We start from the raw sequence: 22,843 nt of genomic DNA on the forward strand, positions 1-22,843 counted from the left end.
GGTGTTGTCGTTTCATTGATCTGTAGCCAGCATTCGACCTCGTGACAGAACCACATGTACAGAGTCAGCGAACCTAAAAAATCACTATACGAGGTATATACGTTTAAGCTGAACACCCAAAACTTTTACATTTCAATATGTTTTGTTGATGTACATGTTAAGTTATAGCATTTTGAACCACTTATTAATATGTGTGCTTGTAATTTCTTTTCAAAAGGATAGCCGGTTCACATGTATACTGTACAATGTTTAATTATCGTATAAGTTATCTGTTTTTCTACATTATACAACATTGACTGGAAAAAAGGCTATCACGTGAGTTATTAAGGGCCCATGTTCTTATTGGATACGAACATAGGTTCTTACTAGTGAGTTCACCTCTTAGGGGTATACCTCACGGACGAGATGAAAGAAATATGACACATCTATGATACAACATATATAAAGCAACCATCGCCCACGATAAACTCAGAACTTTACATACACTGATACACAAGCGCACTTTACGTTGCTGTCCCTGATGATTTTGTTATTTCAGGATTTTATTACCGACGACCGATGTCTGTAAGCGCCAGTGTAATTATACTTATAAACACGCATCTCTTACGTCATCGATTCAAGGAATATATATATAATGTTTCCGGGGAGTTATGTCTAACTGGCGAGTAAACACATGATAGGGTAGAAATTATTCTCAGAAAAACATCTATACTCAGAAATTCTGTAACACGTTTTCTTCTTTTTTTAAGGAGATTGTATAAGAACATACATGACCTCTGATTTTCAAGAAGTTTAAATATTGCCATTTATGGTTGTTTTGATGTCGAATGTCTCAAAAGCTGCATGTCCTGGTTTCGGTCCGTGGTAAAATTACGTCATTGGGGAATTAACGACATTTAAAACGTTGACTTTATACAGAGAAAATGATATTCAAAGGCATAAGTTTCAAATCCTAACCAAACAAAATATTACACTTTATTGTTTTTAATTTGTAAAAAATATATATATCAAAAGGTATAGATGTGCGTAAATCAATAATGTGTGATATCTGAACTAGATACTTCCACATTCTAGTGCGTAAATCTATAATGTGTGATATCTGAACTAGATACTTCCACATTCTAGTGCGTAAATCTATAATGTGTGATATCTGAACTAGATACTTCCACATTCTAGTGCGTAATTCTATAATGTAAGATATCTGAACTAGATACTTCCACATTCTAGTGCGTAAATCTATAATGTGTGATATCTGAACTAGATACTTCCACATTCTAGTGCATAAATCTATAATGTGTTATGTCTGAACTAGATACTTCCACATTCTAATGCGTAAATCTATAAATGTGTGATATCTGAACTAGATACTTCCACATTCTAGTGCGTAAATCTATAATGTGTGATATCTGAACTAGATACTTCCACATTCTAGTGCGTAAATCTATAATGTGTGATATCTGAACTAGATACTTCCACATTCTAGTGCGTAAATCTATAATGTGTGATATCTGAACTAGATACTTCCACATTCTAGTGCGTAATTCTATAATGTAAGATATCTGAACTAGATACTTCCACATTCTAGTGCGTAAATCTATAATGTGTGATATCTGAACTAGATACTTCCACATTCTAGTGCATAAATCTATAATGTGTTATGTCTGAACTAGATACTTCCACATTCTAATGCGTAAATCTATAATGTGTGATATCTGAACTAGATACTTCCACATTCTAGTGCGTAAATCTATAATGTGTGATATCTGAACTAGATACTTCCACATTCTAGTGCGTAAATCAATAATGTGTGATATCTGAACTAGATACTTCCACATTCTAGTGCGTAAATATATAATGTGTGATATCTGAACTAGATACTTCCACATTCTAGTGCGTAAATCAATAATGTGTGATATCTGAACTAGATACTTCCACATTCTAGTGCGTAAATCTATAATGTGTGATATCTGAACTAGATACTTCCACATTCTAGTGCGTAAATCTATAATGTGTGATATCTGAACTAGATACTTCCACATTCTAGTGCGTAAATCTATAATGTGTGATATCTGAACTAGATACTTCCACATTCTAGTGCGTAAATCTATAATGTGTGATATCTGAACTAGATACTTCCACATTCTAGTGCGTAAATCTATAATGTGTGATATCTGAACTAGATACTTCCACATTCTAGTGCGTAAATCTATAATGTGTGATATCTGAACTAGATACTTCCACATTCTAGTGCGTAAATCTATAATGTGTGATATCTGAACATTCTAGTGCGTAAATCTATATAATGTGTGATATCTGAACTGAACTAGATACTTCCACATTCTAGTGCGTAAATCAATAATGTGTGATATCTGAACTAGATACTTCCACATTCTAGTGCGTAAATCAATAATGTGTGATATCTGAACTAGATACTTCCACATTCTAGTGCGTAAATCAATAATGTGTGATATCTGAACTAGATACTTCCACATTAGTGCGTATATAATGTGTGATATCTGAACTAGATACTTCACATTCTAGTGCGTAAATCAATAATGTGTGATATCTGAACTAGATATTCGTAAACTATTGAACTAATACTTCCACATTCTAGTGCGTACTTCCACATTCTAGTGCGTAAATCAATATTGTGTGATATCTGAACTAGATACTTCCACATTCTAGTGCGTAAATCTATAATGTGTGATATCTGAACTAGATACTTCCACATTCTAGTGCGTAAATCTATAATGTGTGATATCTGAACTAGATACTTCCACATTCTAGTGCGTAAATCAATAATGTGTGATATCTGAACTAGATACTTCCACATTCTAGTGCGTAAATCAATAATGTGTGATATCTGAACTAGATACTTCCACATTCTAGTGCGTAAATCTATAATGTGTTATGTCTGAACTAGATACTTCCACATTTTAGTGCGTAAATCTATAATGTGTGATATCTGAACTAGATACTTCCACATTCTAGTGCGTAAATCTATAATGTGTGATGTCTAATTTAGATTCATCCACATGTTAATGTGATATCTATAATGTACATTTAGTGCGTTGTTTGTAATGTACGATATCTGAACTAAATACATCCACATTTTAGTGCGATATCTATAATGCTTGTAAACTGAAATAGTCACCTCCACATTTTAATGCGATATATAAAATGTATGTTTATCTGCACTAGATACTTCCACATTCTAGTGCGTAAATCAATAATGTGTGATATCTGAACTAGATACTTCCACATTCTAGTGCGTAAATCAATAATGTGTGATATCTGAACTAGATACTTCCACATTCTAGTGCGTAAATCTATAATGTGTTATGTCTGAACTAGATACTTCCACATTTTAGTGCGTAAATCTATAATGTGTTATGTCTGAACTAGATACTTCCACATTCTAGTGCGTAAATCAATAATGTGTGATATCTGAACTAGATACTTCCACATTCTAGTGCGTAAATCAATAATGTGTGATATCTGAACTAGATACTTCCACATTTTAGTGCGTAAATCTATAATGTGTGATATCTGAACTAGATACTTCCACATTCTAGTGCGTAAATCAATAATGTGTGATGTCTAATTTAGATTCATCCACATGTTAGTGTGATATCTATAATGTACATTTAGTGCGTTGTTTATAATGTACGATATCTGAACTAAATACATCCACATTTTAGTGCGATATCTATAATGCTTGTAAACTGAAATAGTCACCTCCACATTTTAATGCGATATATAAAATGTATGTTTATCTGCACTAGATACTTCCACATTCTAGTGCGTAAATCTATAATGTGTGATATCTGAACTAGAAACTTCCACATTCTAGTGCGTAAATCAATAATGTGTGATATCTGAACTAGGTACTTCCACATTCTAGTGCGTAAATCAATAATGTGTGATATCTGAACTAGATACTTCCACATTCTAGTGCGTAAATCTATAATGTGTGATATCTGAACTAGATACTTCCACATTCTAGTGCGTAAATCAGTAATGTGTTATGTCTGATTTAGATACTTCCACATTCTAGTGCGTAAATCAATAATGTGTGATATCTGAACTAGATACTTCCACATTTTAGTGCGTAAATCTATAATGTGTTATGTCTGAACTAGATACTTCCACATTTTAGTGCGTAAATCTATAATGTGTGATGTCTAATTTAGATTCCTCCACATGTTAGTGTGTTATCTATAATGTACATTTAGTGCGTTGTTTGTAATGTACGATATCTGAACTAAATACATCCACATTTTAGTGCGATATCTATAATGCTTGTAAACTGAAATAGTCACCTCCACATTTTAATGCGATATATAAAATGTATGTTTATCTGCACTAGATATCTCCACATTTTAGTGCGATATATATAATGTGAGATGTTTGAACTAGATTCATCCACATTTTATTACGTTATATATAGTGTATGATATCTGAACTAGGTACATCCACATTTTACTGCGTAAATTTATGATGTGAGATATCTTTACTAACATTTTGTCTAGGGGACACAAATCAACTGCGATAGATAGATAAATTGACAAGGTCTTACTTGCCTATAGTGAATCGAAAAATATAAGGGATCTCGTGGTGAGCAGCAAGCTCCGTCTGTCCCTCATTCAATGCGTGTAGCACAAAGAATGCAAGCTGTGTCCATTCACAGAATCAACAAATACGTTTAAATGCGGAATAGACAATATAGTTTATAAAATCCAACAATAATTTACATGCAAGTCAAGAAGTGTTGTTTATCTCTAATCGTGCAAAAAAATCAATCTGATTAAAATTCAGGTCCTTTATTAAACGGAGTTGTTATGAGGATCTGTATTTTAATCAGATTGACAAAATGCAATATGCGATATGTTGGAAAAACCACCTGTCCGCTCAACATCAGGATCAACGGCTGAACATTTCAATCTGTCGAGTTGGAGGGACATGCAGGTGATTGCCATTGATCAGTATCCCACTTGGACTGAGACAAAACGTCGCTCAAGTGAAGGGTTCTGGTCACTTAACTGCATAATTGAGCGATTCTACATCTAATATGAACTCTTGTATAAGGCTATTAGTGGAGTTTTTTTCACCACTGTTCGGTTGTTGTTTGGTTTTTGATATCGTCTGTTTGACATTGAAATGCTGGTGCTGTGCTGCCCTTTGGGAGCAATATCACGGAGCCAGGTCATCTGGGAGGACTGTACTTGGGACGAGTTGTCTTACTCAGTATTTTTTTCACTTGATTGCATATTTTATGATTGCTTCCATGAAATCATATTGTATATCACTTCGCTTTTTTATATTTACAAATATTTTTCTTTGTTCACTCGAGTTTGCCTGGTTGCATTTTGGTTCTCAAACCCATTTGATAAAGGACGTCCTTACCAATCGCGAGAGCCCCACTGTGGGCGAGTTTACTCATAGGCCAATATATCCATCTTTTCTTTATAAACAAACAGACTGACACCTTTTCTGTAGCATGCCGCCGAAAACACCCAGACACATACCCCATCCGGTCTGTCTGTCTGTCTGTCTATAGTCAGCCCACTCTAGGTATGCTTGGCGCTAAGCAGGCGCAGAAATTACCACTTTTATAGACTTTGGTGTATCTCGGCCACGGAACAGAACCCAGAGCTAACCTCACAGAGGCGAGCGCTCAACCAAAGTCTAAAAGTGAGGTGGTGTCAAAGGAGACGTTAGGAAGAAGAAAGTAAAAGAAAAAAAGAATAGACAAGAACCTTAATTTAGTCGCCTTTTACGATCTGCAATAGGGGCAGAAGGTACAAATTTAACGTCCTACCTGCAGGGCCATTATAGTTATGTGTGTGTTACTGTTCCTATCATATTATGTAATCGTATTCGTTTTGTATGTCTTGATAATTGTTTTTGTCCACACGATTGGAATTACTTCTTTATCCCATATATGTGTGTATGTTATTTAAGTTTCATTTAGGTATTTGTGACACTATTGATCGGGTTTAATGGGTTATGAAATAACACTTGATTGCAAAATGTGTGAGCTATACACAATTAATGTAAAAAATGAAACATTAACAAGTTTGGAGGGTCATCAATTTTATTCCATCGTTAAATACCATGGAGCATTTAATACAAAATTAAGGTTTTGCTAATAAAACCCAGATCAACGTTTAAATAAGAATTAAAATATATAATGTTTTTAAGAAAATTAACTGACAAGCAATTTTCTAATCTTATAAAATTTTGAAATGTCATAAAAATTGCAATAGTTTTTGCACGATCAATATACATCCGTCTGATTACTTATCCAGTTATTTTTTATTTATTTTTGTATAAATCTAATAAAGAGAGTGTCATTTTTGAAGTTGTATGACAAAGTTTCTCTAGTGACTAGTCGCAGTTCAATCAGACGGCTATATCCAAAGTCACTGGTAAACTGGAAAAATTCGATAAAGTCACTTTTTATATCCATACATGTCCGCCATACAAATTTGTTAACACATAAAATAAATGCAGATAGTGGTTAGTTTTAGCAACATCCTCCGAAATAATCTCTAAACATCACAGGATTTTGTGTAATTGATCAAATATATTTAAAGTCATTGTAATTGTTTTCGAATATAGCACAGGTACAGTGATCAATCTACATGCGCATCCCGAGTCCTGGACTCACAGAATTTTAAAAGGACCCATGAAATTTCTGGGAATGGGTATCTATAACACTGTGGGACCCATTGTTTTCACAAAAACCATTGAAAAGGACCCACGAAAAATAATCGTAGATTGAACACTGCAGGTATACTATCCCAATAGTCATTGTTGCGAAGTCTATATCGCGACACACACTGGAAATACACTGTAACGTTATATATAAATCACTACGTCTGCCAGAACACGTTAAATGTATGTTACTTGTATCATAGTATACTGATGTCCTTCATTAGATGATACAAAGACAAATGTGTATTTCAGGTGAACGCGTATTGGTTACCAAATATTAAATTATCTTCAAAACAGTTTTGAAATAAAATTTTCTACTACCCCCGAAACTTTTCTAAATATTGTGACAAGGAAGCCTCGGTCATTTTCATCCTCAATTTCCTTGCGTACTTTTGAGCGGAGTACTTGTATTTCCATTTGGTACTCCCTCTCTAGCATCTCTCGTTTCCTCAACTGCTCCTGTAAGTCAGCAATTTCTTCCAGGGCCTTAGTTTCCTTTTCCTTTTTCCGCTTAGCATCTTCCAGTCTTTGCTTGTATGCCTCTTCTGCCTCCTCGAACATCTCATTTGAATAAAATTTTCCTCCATTTGCTGCAGTTGTTTTTTCAACTTCTTCAATAAGCAGTTTTGCATCTTCATCGCGCATGTCGAAGGACTGGGTGTTGTCAAACGCAATGTACCTGTGATTACATTTCCCTAGGACTGCCTTTAACGGAGGGGAAGCTTCCTCCAGAAATTCTTGTATGGTTATATCGTCCCTATCTAAATCATCCCTGTGAGTAAACAGCACTATCATGTGGTTGTACATTCCCTCACCAAATATCTCAGAGAAGGCTTTCACCGTATCCTGCTCTTCTTGAGTAAACCTCCCGACGTTTAGGACGAGTACTATTGCATGCGGTCCTGGAGCCGTCAATCCAATACATTTGGTGATTTCCTTCGCCACCTCCTTATTGCTAATCTTGGTATCGAAGAGGCCAGGGGAATCCACAACGATTACCTCTTTCCCAAAGCGATATCTCTGTTTCAATCTACAGTTCTTTGTGACTGAGTGCACAGAGTGTTTTGACGCGAACGCCTCTATCCCGAGTACCGTGTTGCCTGTTGCACTTTTACCAACTCCTGTTTTACCAATCAAAACTATTCGGATCTCATTCTCTTCTGCATTCGGATGAGGTTTATCTGAAAATAAGAATTTAAAGAATCAAACATTGTAAACATTTAAATAACATTTCAGATATAATCTAAAGGTTTACTGGTCATATTTGACCCTCAATGATCACTGATTTGAATGACATTGACCTTTTATGTTACTAAGAAATCGGCGTTTACATAAAGTGCAATAGTCTCATATTACGCATGTCTAATTTTAATAATGACTTTCAATGACTATGTACAGTTGCCAATTTTAGGCACCAACTTCATGTTTAGAACGATTCCCAAATGCTACAATGCGTCTTGTTAAATGATATATGAAAATTGGAAATTTGACAATGTAGCTAAGAAATTATATATATTTTTTAAGATGCTCCACAGCTGACAAATAGTAGTTTTTTTCTTGAAAAACAAGAGCAGGCGAACTAGTATGTTCTTCAGTTACAAAATTTACTAATTTAAAATATTATAACCATTGAAAAGTTTGAGTGTCTTATTTTACATCAAGATAGAAATATTAAAAAAGAAATAATTGCATCCGGACAAAGTTCATAGCTCTATGATCTACATAGAATAAAGTACTCATTGTGCATATTCCGAAAGCAAAAAAATTTATTTTATATGGTTTTTTTTGTGTAGTTATACACATATAAACACGATTATTAACTAGTTATTATTTAAATGATGGGTATCGTCCGCGATGAAGCATCTTTAACAGATTTGATTTATATATCTCTAGCGTACACGCTTCAAAAATACCCAAAACATTAAATTACTGTCTTAAATAATGCTATTATAATACTCTACAGCAGGATAAAGCCTCTTTTATTAGCAGTATTAGGTCAGTAAGAAATAATATCAGACTATAAAACTATCATAATATTTTTTTTAATTGAAGCCAAGCTTGATATAATTGTTATTTCAATCAAGGTCATATAGAAAGCGTAAATATTACGCGACATATAAACACTGTGTACACGGAAATCACTGCATTCCGCGTCAATCGCACGCTGTATACACTGTATTATAGTTCAGCAGAATCATATCAGTAGTCAACATATTACTTTACATTTTGATTGAGTTATATTTCTTAACGATATCTCCGTTTGCTATGATATTGAGGTTAGACAAAGTGACGTGTTAACTCAAATACCTAGACAGAGGGGATTATATGTAGACAATTTGACGGACAAAAACAAACATGTATTTCATATATATGATGAATGGCTGATATGTAGCATAAGTAATATACTTACAAACACCAACATTCTCTCCGAAGCTGGAACTAGTGGTCTTTTGTCTCACAGGTCGGTCACATAATCTAGTTTCTTGAGTTTTCTCTGGTCTTGGAATCTGTGAATCCTCCATTCCTAACTCGGAAACACAACATGCGTACATCTTACTATTCCATCTAGTCAGCAATATGTACTCTTATGACATTGAATGAAAGTGAAGGTCATTCTTGTTCACCAACATGAAAGTTATTAATCATAGAATTAGCTACAGACCTTATATCAGGCCATGGTGTTTAAATATGGTGACACAATTTATACCCAAATAGTATGTCCTTATAGCGCTTACAAAATGCCACGAATTATTGTTAAGAAGAAGCGTAACAAATCCAAAAGATATTTTCACCATTGATGTATAGCCCTTGTTTGGCTTCATCACAATGACACACAATGAGTTAGAAAATCGTATTACTTAGAGTATATTCTACACTAAACGCCTTGAAAAATGTTTTAAAAAGTCGTGATATTACCAGGGACAGGGGTAGGTGGCTGCCACACATCGCCTGGTCTCAGTACCATCAGGACAGTTTGTGGCTGGAGTGAAGACCAGTAGCTTTGGCTGTCAACTTCTGTTCCATCCTCTTCTAATACCAGGGTGATGATTTCCTCTTGAATGTTTAGTCTCCCCTTACCTGTAGTAAGAATATAGCATTCCATAGTTAATATCAATATCCATATAATTTGTTTTAGAAATTGAGGTCAAAGTACCTGCTTCATAATAAAAGTTTAATAATTACAAAAATGTTCTTTTTTTATTTTGTTTTCCTTACAGCTACATAGGTCATACAACATTATATATAATATATATTTGAGTCATTATTCTGTTAATTATATTAACATATAGGTGATAGTCATAGAGAGTTGAAAGGCAAAGGTGTTGTAAAGCATAAGCATAAGTCAAGTATTTTAAGACATTATTCATCACAAAACCATAGTTTTATACTTCTGAATTATATGATTATAACAGATAGCTGTTTACGTTAAAGTAGCCGTTTAAATACAGATTACAATTAGTGATGACAAGTTGAGTATAATATTTATCATGCAAATAAAATTACAAAAACACGTAACAACCGGACGGGATTATATGTGGAATTTGGTTTGGTTTGCTAGACGTAACGCGTACGTCTTACTAACAGCTAGGATCAAATATGGACGTCATCCCCTGTACATGTATGCGATAAGCAATGCGTTGTTCGTAATGGTGTCTGTGTGTTTTGGGAGGCTGTGGTAATTCGTGTTGTGAGACTGTGACCCTTGACCTTTTAGTGTGCTATCCGAGTGAAGTTTCCAACCACAATAAACATCAAATAAAACCTCACATTGAAACCGGTCCTAGTATCATAACAAAGAACAAATCGGTCGTCGTTATGCTGAACGCTAAGCAGGATTAGAAACCACCACTTTTATAGACTATGATGTGTCTTGACTAGATGACATAACCAAGAGCTTTTTTGCTGGATGCTAAGCAGAAAGAGCCTTCCTCCCAGTGTAGACGGCCACATTCAAAGCTTATAGTGAGACAAGGGAGACGTTACAATGAAGAATTAAAATTATGAAGACGTAAAAAATGAAATCTCAATTTTAGTTCTTTCTCTGAACATTCAATGAAGGTAGCACGTACAATTCTAACATGCTATCTAAAACATAAGAAAACACATAATAGCACAAGGTGTTGGACAGGTTGAGCCACAATGTAAAGCGTACTTACAAACAGCAACACAATCCTGGTAACTAGAACACGTGATGCCTTTCCGTATAGACCGGTCACACGAAACGATTTTCATGGCTTTCTCAATATTTAACTTATCTGCGTATGCCATCTTGTTACAATGTATCTGAAATAAATAAGATCAATACATTAAGGTAAATTACGATTTTCATGAATCAATACGGCTGTGAGATTGCTTTTGAAGTTACATATACCTTTGTTTACATAATTCAAAAGTAGCAGTTTTAATCAATGAAGTGCAATAACCAAATCATCGAGGAAAATAAAGTTCTTTCGTGCAGTGATGTAGTCACTTCGTATAATGTGAAAGTTACTTCGTATAATGTTATAATCACCTAGTATAAAAGAGTCACATCATAATGATGCAATCACTTCGAATATTGACCAAGTCGCTTGTATAATGATGAAGTCGTTTCTCTACTGAAACATTCACCTCGTATAAAATAATAGTCAAATCATCTAAAGAAACAGTAACTGAATATCTTATGTTATAGTCACTATATAACGAAACAATCAAATCGCTTACTCATATACAAACTAGAACTATTTTACAATAATTAAAGAACACCATTAGGAAAGCGAACGTGAAAGAAATGTAAAAAATACACGTGTGAGCTTGTTTGTGACGAAAGAAATACATGTGCCGTGTCTGTAAGTTACATAAAATATCAAATAAAAACGCAGATGGATTGATACAATCTAAATGCAATAGTGTGAATCAAAATAACTCATTTAAATTGTAGTTAAAGGAAGTTAAATCCGTGTCATACTATCTATAACATACCAGTAAAACAACGAATTTTTAGATCTATTTACAAAGATAGTAATTATTGTATATCGAAGAGTGTACTGTTTCTGATAAGGGTATTCATCTAAAGAACGTTCAAAGAATAAATTATTAAAATGTTCGATCTAGGATCCTATATTTTCCGTAATATATTGATATAAACTAACTATAACACAATGATACATTAAAATTGTAATTGTCGTGAAACATTTTGCATTCTGAACCAAAGGGAAGCAAACCAAAAATAGTTGATTCTTTAGATACAATGTATCATCGTCATTATGTAATATTTTTTTAAGATCTATAATTATGTTTTCATATATTTTTGAAATGAAAATAATACAATGTATGAAATGATATTTCAACACTTGTTCTAATAAGATCTTCTACCATATATTTCATAAGTTCAAAACGACTAAAGCTCTAACTAAGAATACATCTATACTCACCAACGTATTAATGCTTTGTTCATTCCCAAACAAGTGGCAAAGCCCAAGTAGTAAATATTTCTGAACACATGCAAGCTATATTTATAACCGCGTCACAGATCAATTCCGGGAACTGATACAATATTACCAGGGACTGATACAATATACAACATTACCGGTAACTAAGTGTTACGTTATGACACTATGACTGAAGGTCGGTTAAAGTGAGTTTTCCCAGTAAAATATATCTACCTGGAATCCGTATCATACACTGGCATTGGCCGCGACGAAAACGAAAGTGGTCAGCTAATAGTTTTTATAAACAAATGGATACTCCAGAATGCCTCTGACTAAGCTTAAATATATTTTTTTGATATTATTTACATACTTATTTTGATTGTGATGACTTTGCCTAGTCAGCAATAAAAAAATATGACTTTTATGTATTGTGCAGTACTATAGATTGATTTTTTTCTTAACAATTCAGAATGCGTTTTCAAAATAGCTTTTGCTTCTATACAAGATGTAGCGTTACATAACACTCTTCTTAATGACCTTTGAGGTATGTAAACTTAGAAGACAAGCACCTGGACAATAGACCGCACCATAAACAATGGGAATTAAGAAACAAATATGATGATGCTATTATGATGCGATTGATTTCTTTATTTGTTTGTTTGTTTAAATTACCCTGTTTTATGGTTTCATTTTGATTCTTGAGCAGAAAACTTCATGCGAGAAGATTTGCCGCTAAAATGGAATATTGTTTCGTTTGTTATTTTTTGTGTATTGAATATGTTACGCATGAATATCGATATCGGACGATTGGCTACTGTTACATGCAACGGTAGCTTTACCCAAATACAGCCTGACGAGGTTAGACAGAGTTCCCTCCCATGTTTCTTTAAATTTTATAATTAATACACCTTATACATGTGAAAACATTGCAGATTTCTTCTGTCTTTTCTCAATATCAACTACATCAATTAAATTATTGGTATTCAAAACCGAGTTTCGTTTCATCCTTAAGGTAGTTCCATACATTTTGGAAAATACATGTCATTTATTTCTAACAGGTCTTATTTTCCTACATTTTTTATGCAGAATGCAAATATGAAAATAAAAATCGGTGTTCTTAAAATACTTTTTGAGATATTTCAGGTTTAAATATACCATATTTGCAAATTTGCTTACCGAAGATAGAAAATTATGTTTTCTGTAATTTTGTGGTGAATGTAGTCACAATCCAGTTGATTTTTGTCCTAAATACCAAACGATAGAACAAAATACATTTTTTTTGTATTTTTACGAATGCTAACACATCAATGAATAGGCCGAACTATTTAATTTCAATACCCCACTAGTGCCCTGCAGGTAGGGCGTTAGAATTGTACCTGCTGCCCCTATTGCATGATCGTAAAAGGCGACTAAATTTAGGATCTTATCTTTTCTATTCTTCCTAACTGACTTTATCCTTCCTAATGCCTCCCTTGGCACCGCCTCACTTTTGGCCTTGAGTTGAGCGTTCGCCCCTGTGAGGAAGGCTCTGGGTTCTGTCCCCTGGCCGAGACACACCAAAGTCTGTAAAAGTGGTAGTTTCTGCTCCTGCTTAGCGCTCAGCAAAAAGGGAGTGGGACGACTGGTTCACCCGTTGTCAGTATAATGTGACCGGGTGGGGTGTGTTGCTTGGTGTCTTCAGCGGCATGCTTCAGTGATATAGCACTATAAAAAGGGCAACAGTTCCACTATACAAGAAGACACAACATGAATATACCGCAGTCTCCCGAAACACGCACCTCGCACAACATACACGCAACACACCGCATACATGGGAGGCCGTCCTTACATGACCATAGCTGTTAATAGGACGTTAATTAATCAAACAAACAAACAAATCAATACCCCACCCCCCGTTTCATCCAGTGTAAAATAGAACATATTTGACTATATTTTGAAAATGAAGCCGCAAAAAACATACCATATCAGTTCATATGATTTTTTATATTACATCTTTTTTATGTCTGTTTATTTCTGAGATTTTCTAAAACAAAAATATACTAAGACAATTATATAACATTGTATTACTCACCGTTTGGTCGAAACTGCCCTCTCTCTCGGCCATGCTCGTTTTACCATCCGGGTATCGAACATATACATGTAGGTATAAACGAGGTATTTTTAACTATGCAAATCAACCCGTTCTATTTTAAGAATCCTTTACTGATTGATTATTGCGTAATTATCTTCATTGGAAAGAAACCAAATGAAGAACCTTTCATAAGGGATGTCAATGTATATTTTAGCAAAGTTTGGTGAAAGCATAATGGGATTTCAAAAACCAGTAATATTTGTGAAACAGGTCAAAATGTGTATTTTTGGTACCCAATAAAACCTTTCCTAATCTTAAAGTGGCGTTTACCTCATAATGATAATGCCAGTCGGTACTCACACCACAACCTAAAAGGTCAATTGAACAGACCTGTCATAAATCAGTAAAGCTTATGATCATGAAACATGATATTGAATAATGTAGAAGTAAATCAATGAATGCAGTCTAACTTAACAAACATTCAAAATGATGTTGTTTCATTCATCGTCTTACTGCCAATATTGAAAATGGTTACCAACGTCATAACATACATTTGTATAGAACAGGAAAGAGTTCCCTAAATACAGTGTTGGGGTAACAACTGGTAATTGGTTTGTCAAATGACGTCACGCATGGAACATGGGATAGTCTTAAGAACATCAGTCACTAAATACAGTGTAAGTGGTTGATATGGTGAAGGTTATCCAAACTAGCGCCACTAAAGTCATATATGTGTCCCTATGTAGACACATATGTCAATTTTGCAAGCACACTAGAATTAGTTTTCCTTCCCTTCCATCAGTCATTACGATTGAGGTCAATCAATGTACGATTCTGAATATGGCTGGATTTGTGAAATATATTATTTTATATCTTAATGGATTCTGGTAGATGAAGTTAAATCAAGGTTTGAATTTCTGTAAATAAGAATGCAACAAACGAAATAAAAAAACTGTCCCCAATTTACCATTCGGAGTTTGGTGTTCAGTCAGCAACCATAAAGTATTGCGTTCCATGCGCTTTTGTATAGTTTATATATGACTACAATTGTTTCATTTAGATACAATTGTACATAGATTTGATGTCCAATGCGCCTGAAAATGGTTTTCTATAGTTTATATAGGAAAAACATATTTATGAAAATTGTTTACTTACTTTTCATACTAATATTAGTCAAACTGGGTTATAATTATTAACCTGAAATTGAATTTTAACGTCATATCCATATAGGTCCTTGCCGACACCCAGTGACCAGAGGGTCGGGGCCAAAAGGATTCAAAATGGCTAAAATTTCAAAAACCTGCATCTGAATTCACAAATTTGATGGAACCAGATACTCTTCAATTCAAAGTTATTTTTTTAATTGATTGACTGACTGACTGACTTGACCAATATGTTTTGTTTATATGGTTTTTTTTTGTATATGATTTCAGTTGGTCGTTAAGGCCAAATGACCTCTTGTACTTTTAACATTCCACACATAGATGCCTCCCGTTTGTTTTAATTTCATGATTTGTTTACTTGTCAGCAGAGCATATATTAAAAAATAGAGAGCCCTCGAAGCATGCCCGGTCCAGCCCTGTGTTTCAGTAGGTTTTAGTACCCAAAATGGTACACCTCCTAAATATGATTTGTATTTATCATGCTCACGAATCAAGATAAGCTTTTAATATGTTATTCATCACCAAAAGTTACCAACATCTTGAAAATTACAGTACTTTCAATCTATAGTGAAGCGAAATGAGTACCTACGGTCAGATCATGAAGTCAATTTGTGGTCTACAATTTTAATTCACTTTCTTATAGTGTTATTAGTAATTTCTGCAGGAAAGTTTCTATTTATTCATACATAAGGCGTAAAAAACAACAATTTTACACTACATAATTTCTGTGTTGTAACTAACGTTTATAAGGTATCTGAAGCCAGTTGAATGATTTTCACTGCTTAATACATCAAACTTTATGGTTTTCAATAGATAAATGAAGAAAAATTTGCTTGCAAAAATTTTCGCTCAGTTACGGCATATATACTGTAACTTTAATAAATGTCTAGACATAATAAAACAAGAATTCCATGGAAGTGGATGTGTGGCCTGCACAGTATTACAAAAAATAGTTATTTACAGTTGAAAATTTAAATAATGTTAATATTAAGGTGAAGTAATCAAGTCCTGTAACTCTTGCAAATATTGATGGATTTTGAGTATCAAACCCATTTAAGATCCCATTGATATGACGCAATACACGAAATTTGGTTGAAATCGGACAAGAAATACTAAAGTTGTCAAGCGGAAGCCATGTTTTGACCTTTTTAAGGTCCCGTAACTCTTGCAAATATTGGTGGATTTTAAGAAGTATTAAACTCATCTGAGATCTTATTGATATAATGCAATATACATAATTTGGTTGAAATCGGACAATAAATACTAAAGTAATCGAGCGGAAACCATGGATTTATCTGTTTTGACGATTACAAATATTGACGGATTTTGCCATTATTGAACTCAACCGAGATTTCATTGATATAAAACATTTTATAAAATTTGGTTGAAATTTGATGAAAAATATTTCAGTTATCGAGCGGAAACCATAATGTTATCTGTTTTGACAATTTTAAAGTCTCGTAACTCTTGCAAATATTGACGGATTTTGACCATTATCGAACTCATCTGAGATATCATTGATATGAAGCTATATACCAAATTTGGTTGTCATGTGACGGAATTGTCAACCTCGGTCTAATAGCAACACCGATACCTCACTTAGAATATGATTTTAAAAACATGTTTGTTTGATTGCTTGTACCTCCCCATGGCTCATAAATTGAATTTTCACTGATTGCCAGTGCTAATAGTTATATGATTAAAATAAATATTAATCTCTCACGTTTACGTCGTTCCATCACTCAGGATCACATGAATGCATTATACTGCAGTGTGAAAAAGGAGAAAATCATTTCTCATTTGATAACTTTATTCGTGCACATTAAAGAATGTTATCAGCTGTATATGTTACAGAAACAATTCTCATATTCCATTTGATTTAACTTTTTATAAAATTTGTTAACACAACACGTTCTTTATATTATATGTCGGTACATATAGCCTCTAATTAAGATATTAGTAATGTCCATTGCCGTACACATAAATCTAATTAGATTTTCTTCACACAATACTGTATAACAACAAAGGAAAAAATTGGACGCACAACCGGAATTTAAACTCCGGACGTCCGAATACTAATCTGAAGCTCTACCGACTGCTCTACATGAATCTGGTAACCGATGATCGACCCAGTCCAATCCGCTACATTCCTATATCCAAGTCTTCACAACAATTCAAGTTCGCATATCTCCTGCCAGGTGCTGTTATTTTTCGGGTCGATCAGCTATCCAAGTTGGCCGCCGCCATCATGAAAACACATTTTAACTTCTTCTAAAATTATTCAGGTGCATTATTCAGGTGCATTTTGAGTGAAACTTGCCTGAAATGATCCTGATATAATCTTGACAAATTGTTGTTACAACTCTGGTTGATACCAAATCGAAGATGGCTACAATGACACCATATCTAATCAATTTCCTATATGACTTTTGCCAAGGAAGTCAGATGATGTTAAGGCCCTTGGGCCTCTTTTTGTTGGCTTGTTTTTATATGTTTGTTTTCTAAAAATGGAAATGTTGGCATATTTTCCAAGACGATTTTTCTGGTTTTTAGCTCACCTGGCCCGAAGAGCCGGTGAGCTTATGTCATGGCGCGGCGTCCGTCGTCCGTCCGTCCGTCGTCCGTCCGTCAACATTTCCTTTAAATCGCTACTAGTCATAGAGTTCTGCATGGATTGTAACCAAATTTGGCCACAAACATCCTTGGGTAAAGGGGAACAGAACTTGTATAAATATTGGCTCTGACCGCCCAGGGGCAGGAGGGGCGGGGCCCAATAGGGAAAATAAAGGTAAATCCTATAAAACGCTACTTTTCCTAGAGATCTGCATGGATTGTAACCAAATTTGGCCACAAACATCCTTTGGGTTAGGGAAACAGAACTTGTATAAATTTTGGCTCTGACCCCCCGGGGGCAGGAAGGGCGTAACCCAATAGGGCAAATAAAGGTAAATCCTATAAAACGCTACTTGTCCTAGAGTTCTGCATGGATTGTAACCAAATTTGGCCACAAACATCCTTGGGGGAAGGGAAACAGAACTTGTATAAATTTTGGCTATGATCCCCCGGGGGCAGGAGGGGCGTAACCCAATAGGGCAAATAAAGGTAAATCCTATAAAACGCTACTTGTCCTAGAGTTCTGCATGGATTGTAACCAAATTTGGCCACAAACATCCTTGGGGGAAGGGAAACAGAACTTGTATAAATTTTGGCTATGATCCCCCGGGGGCAGGAGGGGCGGGGCCCAATAGGGTAAATAGAGATAAATCCTTTAAATCGCTACCTGTCCCAGAGTTCTGCATGGATTGTAACCAAATTTGGCCACAAACATCCTTGGGGCAAGGGGTACAGAACTTGTATAAATTTGGCTCTGACCCCCTGGGGGCAGGAGGGGCAGGGCCCAATAGGGGAAATAGAGGTAAATCCTATAAAACGCTACTTATCCCAGAGTTCTGCATGGATTGTAACCAAATTTGGCCAAAAACATCCTTGGGGGAAGAAGGGGTACAGAACTTGTATAAATTTTGGCTCTGACCCCATGGGGGCAAGAGCAGTGGGGCCTAATAGGGTAAATAGAGGTAAATCCTATAAATCGCTACTTGTCCTAGAGTTCTGCATTGATTGTAACCAAATTCGACCAGAAACATCCTTGGGGGAAGGGGAACAGAACTTGTATAAATTTTGGCTCTGATTTCTTGGGGGCAAGAGGGGTGGGGCCCAATATGGGAAATAGAGGTAAATCCTATAAATCGTTACTTGTCCTAGAGTTCTGCATGGCTTGTAACCAAATTTGGCCCAGAAACATCCTTGGGGTTAACAGAATTTGTATAAATTTTTGCTTTGACCACCTGGAGCAGAAAGAGTGGGGCCCAATAGGGGAATTCAGAAAAGAAACAATGAACTTGTATTCAAAAAATTCCTATTCATTACAAACCAGGTGAGCGATACAGGCCCTCTGGGCCTCTTGTTATATTGTTAGTTGTTTCTATGCTCAGTGTATTTTTGAGAGAAGATTTTTCCAACCTTCTATGCATTAAGGTTTGTATTGATTAATTCGTTGGCATGTCTTTAAAGCTTAATTTTCCACAATATATGCCTTTGAGGTTTTTGTCAACATAAACCCTAAAACAGGGTTAGTTCACATATGTGATATGTGCTAATTACAGAGGAAAAGAGTACAATACGATGGTAGATGTATAGTCGATATGTTTAGTAATGCAGATAGTTTTAAAAGTGTTGTGTTTATCCATTTTGCCAAAACACAAAAATTGAAAGTGTTTTTCGAAATTTCATTTTAAAAACCATTTCAAAAATGATTTACCAGCATTAAAAACACCTTTACCAATTTTTTTGAATCCGGCAGTTATGTTATCTAAAATGCCTTCCTCTTTTTCTTCTTCAATCTCAGTTCGTACTTGTGAGCGACTGTTCTCCTTCTGTTGTTGACATTTATTTTCAATTTGTTCCTTAACATGTCGAACCTCCCGCCTGTAATCTTCTCTGCATCGTCTTTCATTTTCTATGAACATTTTATGTTCCTCCTCGCGTCTTTGTTCGGCACGTCTGAGTTCCTGTCTGTGTTCTCATTGATTTTGTTCCTGCTGTCGTTTAATGGCCTGATTTTCTTCTCTTTGACGCCTTTGTTCTGCTTCTAAAGCACGATATTGTTCTTTTAAATGTTCACATTTCTTTTCATAGGCGAATTTGTCCCTTCGTACCTGTTCTTCTTGTAACTGTTTTTGTAAGTTCGATAGTTTCCCGTCTAGTTCCTGCTGTTGTAGGTGATGTTTTCTTTGTTTTCTTTCCTCATTTTCACGTTGTTCTTTTTGTATCTGTCTCATCTGCTCCGTTAATTCGCGTTCCTTTTGTTGCAATTGCCTTGCGGTTTCTTCCTTTGCAATGATTGCATCTCTTTCGCGCTGTTTGATATGATCTATTTGTGCCTGCTTCTTCTGCTCTCTTTCATAATGTTCTTTTAACTGTTCTTCCATCATCTGAGAGTACTTGAAATGTAGTTTTTTAGTAGCGAGGTGTAGTTCCCGGTCCTTTTCTTCCTGCTTCTTACGTTCTATTTCCTTCAATCTTCTTTGATAATGTTTTTCTGCCTCTATGAACATTTCATTTGAGTAATATTTACCACCATTTCCTGATATTATTTCACAAACCATTTGAATGAAGTTTCCTGCATCGCTTTCGTATGAATCTATGGCCTGTGAGTTGTCGAAAGCTAAACACCTCTGGTTACATTTGCGTAAGATTTCTTTTAATCCCGGTCCAGCACCCTGTAGACAGCTCTGTAGAGTTGAGTTTTGTCTATCTAAGTCATCCCTTCGCGTAAACAACACTAACATATGCTTGAACATATCCTCTCCAAAAATATCAGCAAAATGTTGGACAGTGTCCTGCTCTTCCTTAGTGTACCTCCCTACGGCCAAAACGAGTACGATGGCATGAGGACCTGGTGACGTCATGCCGATACATTTTACTATTTCCTTCGTCACATCCGCATTGGTCAAATTAGTGTCAAATAGTCCTGGAGTATCCACGATTACAATGTCCTTTCCAAAGCGTTTCCCTTGTCCTGACGTGCATTTCTGAGTGACAGACGCCATAGCCGAAGACGACTTAAAAGCTTCTTTACCAAGTATAGTATTGCCTGTTGCACTTTTCCCGGATCCAGTTTTACCAATCAAAACAATGCGAAGTTCATTCTCTGGTTCCTTCCAATGACGATTATCTACAAAGATACCCATCAGTATTATCTAACAACAATGAAGGTATCTTCAATTTGATACTAATTAACTTATTAAGTAAACGTAAAGTGCCGCATATTAAAAAAAAATCGGGGATGTTACGTCTCGCTGTTTTGACAATTTAGTAAGGCTATTATATCACATGTTATTATCGTTCTACATTTCCTATAACAAAAACTAAAATATCAACAAATTCTGAGATATTTTTAACTGTTCCAATTGATATCGGTGGAATCGTTTAGCAATATAATTACAAATACAAAATATACGCTATACCCATACTTGTGTCAGCATCATATAAGTATAATAAATGCAATAAACAGCAATATATGAGTTGAAATTTATTCAAGATATGGTCAGGCATCTAAAATATTAATCAAGCTGCCGTAATGACAATGTGAATAGTAGAAGACAGAAGTCACCAGGTTTTAGCATGCAAGACGTCGGATTACAAACTAAATGACGGACAGCGAGCAAGTTTGAACATTTCACACACTGTGACCACAGTGGACATTGCTGGCTTCATTACAGTGGTGATGTCAACTACTCCAACTTCCATTAGAACTGGTTTCTGTTTTTGATAAACGTATATATTCACATTTCAAGCTTACTTTTAGACTTAATTGTCCATTAAGCATCATCGACAACGGCATGCCGCAAGAATGTCGGCTGACAAAGGATCATTTCCTTCCTAGAGAGTAGGACAGGGAAATATATACCTTCGGAGGAGATTCACGACAGTCTACTCGGCAAGCCACATGGGTTAGACAGTTTTGAATCTCCTCTTCGGGTAGGTGTCCCTGTCTTACCCTCAAGGTAGGGTTTAATGGAATCTTACATGGGTCTGTCAAGTGGACAGAGACATCTCAACCCGAGTGAAAGATTTTGGCTTGTCAACCCGAGGCTTGCCGAAGGTTGATGGCCAAAATCTTTCACGAGGTTTTCAGCTTTGTCATCGCACCTTTATCGCAAGAACGTCGTTATGCGTCAATATTAATGACGTCATTTACAATGCACGCCGCAGTTACGCCGCATGTATTGATGACGTCACGTTATTGTCTAGCGCGTGTGAGCTGTCTTACACCCCCCTGTGTAAGATAGATTTATCTTTTCCCAAGCCACAACGGGATATCCCTGTGAAGTATGGGAGAATAATAGAATCTGAGTATGTCAAGAGGACAATGTTATCTCGACGTCATGTCATTGTCTAGCGCGTTGGAGCTGTCTTTTCCCTACCCCGGTAAAAGACAGAGTGATCTTTTCCCTAACAACCGTTTAACTTTTACCAGGGTACTGAAAAAAACAACTCACACGCGCTTGACAGTGACGCCATTAATACAAGGGGAGACCTTTTGTACGCACAGCGATGTTTATGTCGACTGAATTTTCACAATTTCTCGTTACGGTATGGGAGGAAAAGAATCTTACATGGGCCAGCCAGGTGGACAGAAATATCTCAACCCTCGTGAAAAAATCTGACCATCAACCCTCGGCAAGCTTCGGGCCGAGATCTGTCACTCGGGTTGAGATATTTCTATCAACTTGACAGACCCATGCAACCTGCTATTATTCCCTAGCAACTGCGGGATAACCATGTCAGGTATGGGAGAAATATCATATTAATCCGCCCTGGTTATGCAGATGCTTACATTTACATTTGTATGTAATACAAATTAAAGAAATATCTTGTTAAAGGTGCTAACCACCGACGAATGATACTTTTATCTG

General features: G+C 35.5%; 2 protein-coding genes across 3 annotated transcripts; both read right to left on the minus strand.

The window, feature by feature from the left end:
• Positions 1-6,079: 6,079 nt before the first annotated feature.
• Positions 6,080-14,383, minus strand: LOC138334229 (GTPase IMAP family member 7-like). 2 transcript variants are annotated; one of them, XM_069282839.1, is made up of 5 exons: positions 14,203-14,383; positions 10,878-11,004; positions 9,637-9,798; positions 9,131-9,244; positions 6,080-7,901 (listed from the first exon to the last, which is right to left on the minus strand). In XM_069282839.1, the coding sequence occupies exons 1-5, from the start codon at positions 14,233-14,235 to the stop codon at positions 7,009-7,011; spliced, it is 1,329 nt and encodes a 442-aa protein (XP_069138940.1). In that variant the 5' UTR covers positions 14,236-14,383; the 3' UTR covers positions 6,080-7,008. The 2 variants fall into 2 exon arrangements, with proteins under 2 accessions (XP_069138940.1, XP_069138941.1); XM_069282840.1 differs by lacking the exon at positions 14,203-14,383 and adding an exon at positions 12,135-12,485.
• Positions 14,384-15,452: 1,069 nt separating this feature from the next.
• LOC138334230 (GTPase IMAP family member 7-like) lies at positions 15,453-21,192 on the minus strand. Its single transcript, XM_069282841.1, has one exon. The coding sequence runs from the start codon at positions 21,113-21,115 to the stop codon at positions 19,946-19,948; it is 1,170 nt and encodes a 389-aa protein (XP_069138942.1). The 5' UTR covers positions 21,116-21,192; the 3' UTR covers positions 15,453-19,945.
• Positions 21,193-22,843: the final 1,651 nt, after the last annotated feature.

This window comes from Argopecten irradians, chromosome 11 (assembly GCF_041381155.1).
Source record: "Argopecten irradians isolate NY chromosome 11, Ai_NY, whole genome shotgun sequence".
In the NCBI taxonomy this organism is placed as follows: domain Eukaryota; kingdom Metazoa; phylum Mollusca; class Bivalvia; order Pectinida; family Pectinidae; genus Argopecten; species Argopecten irradians.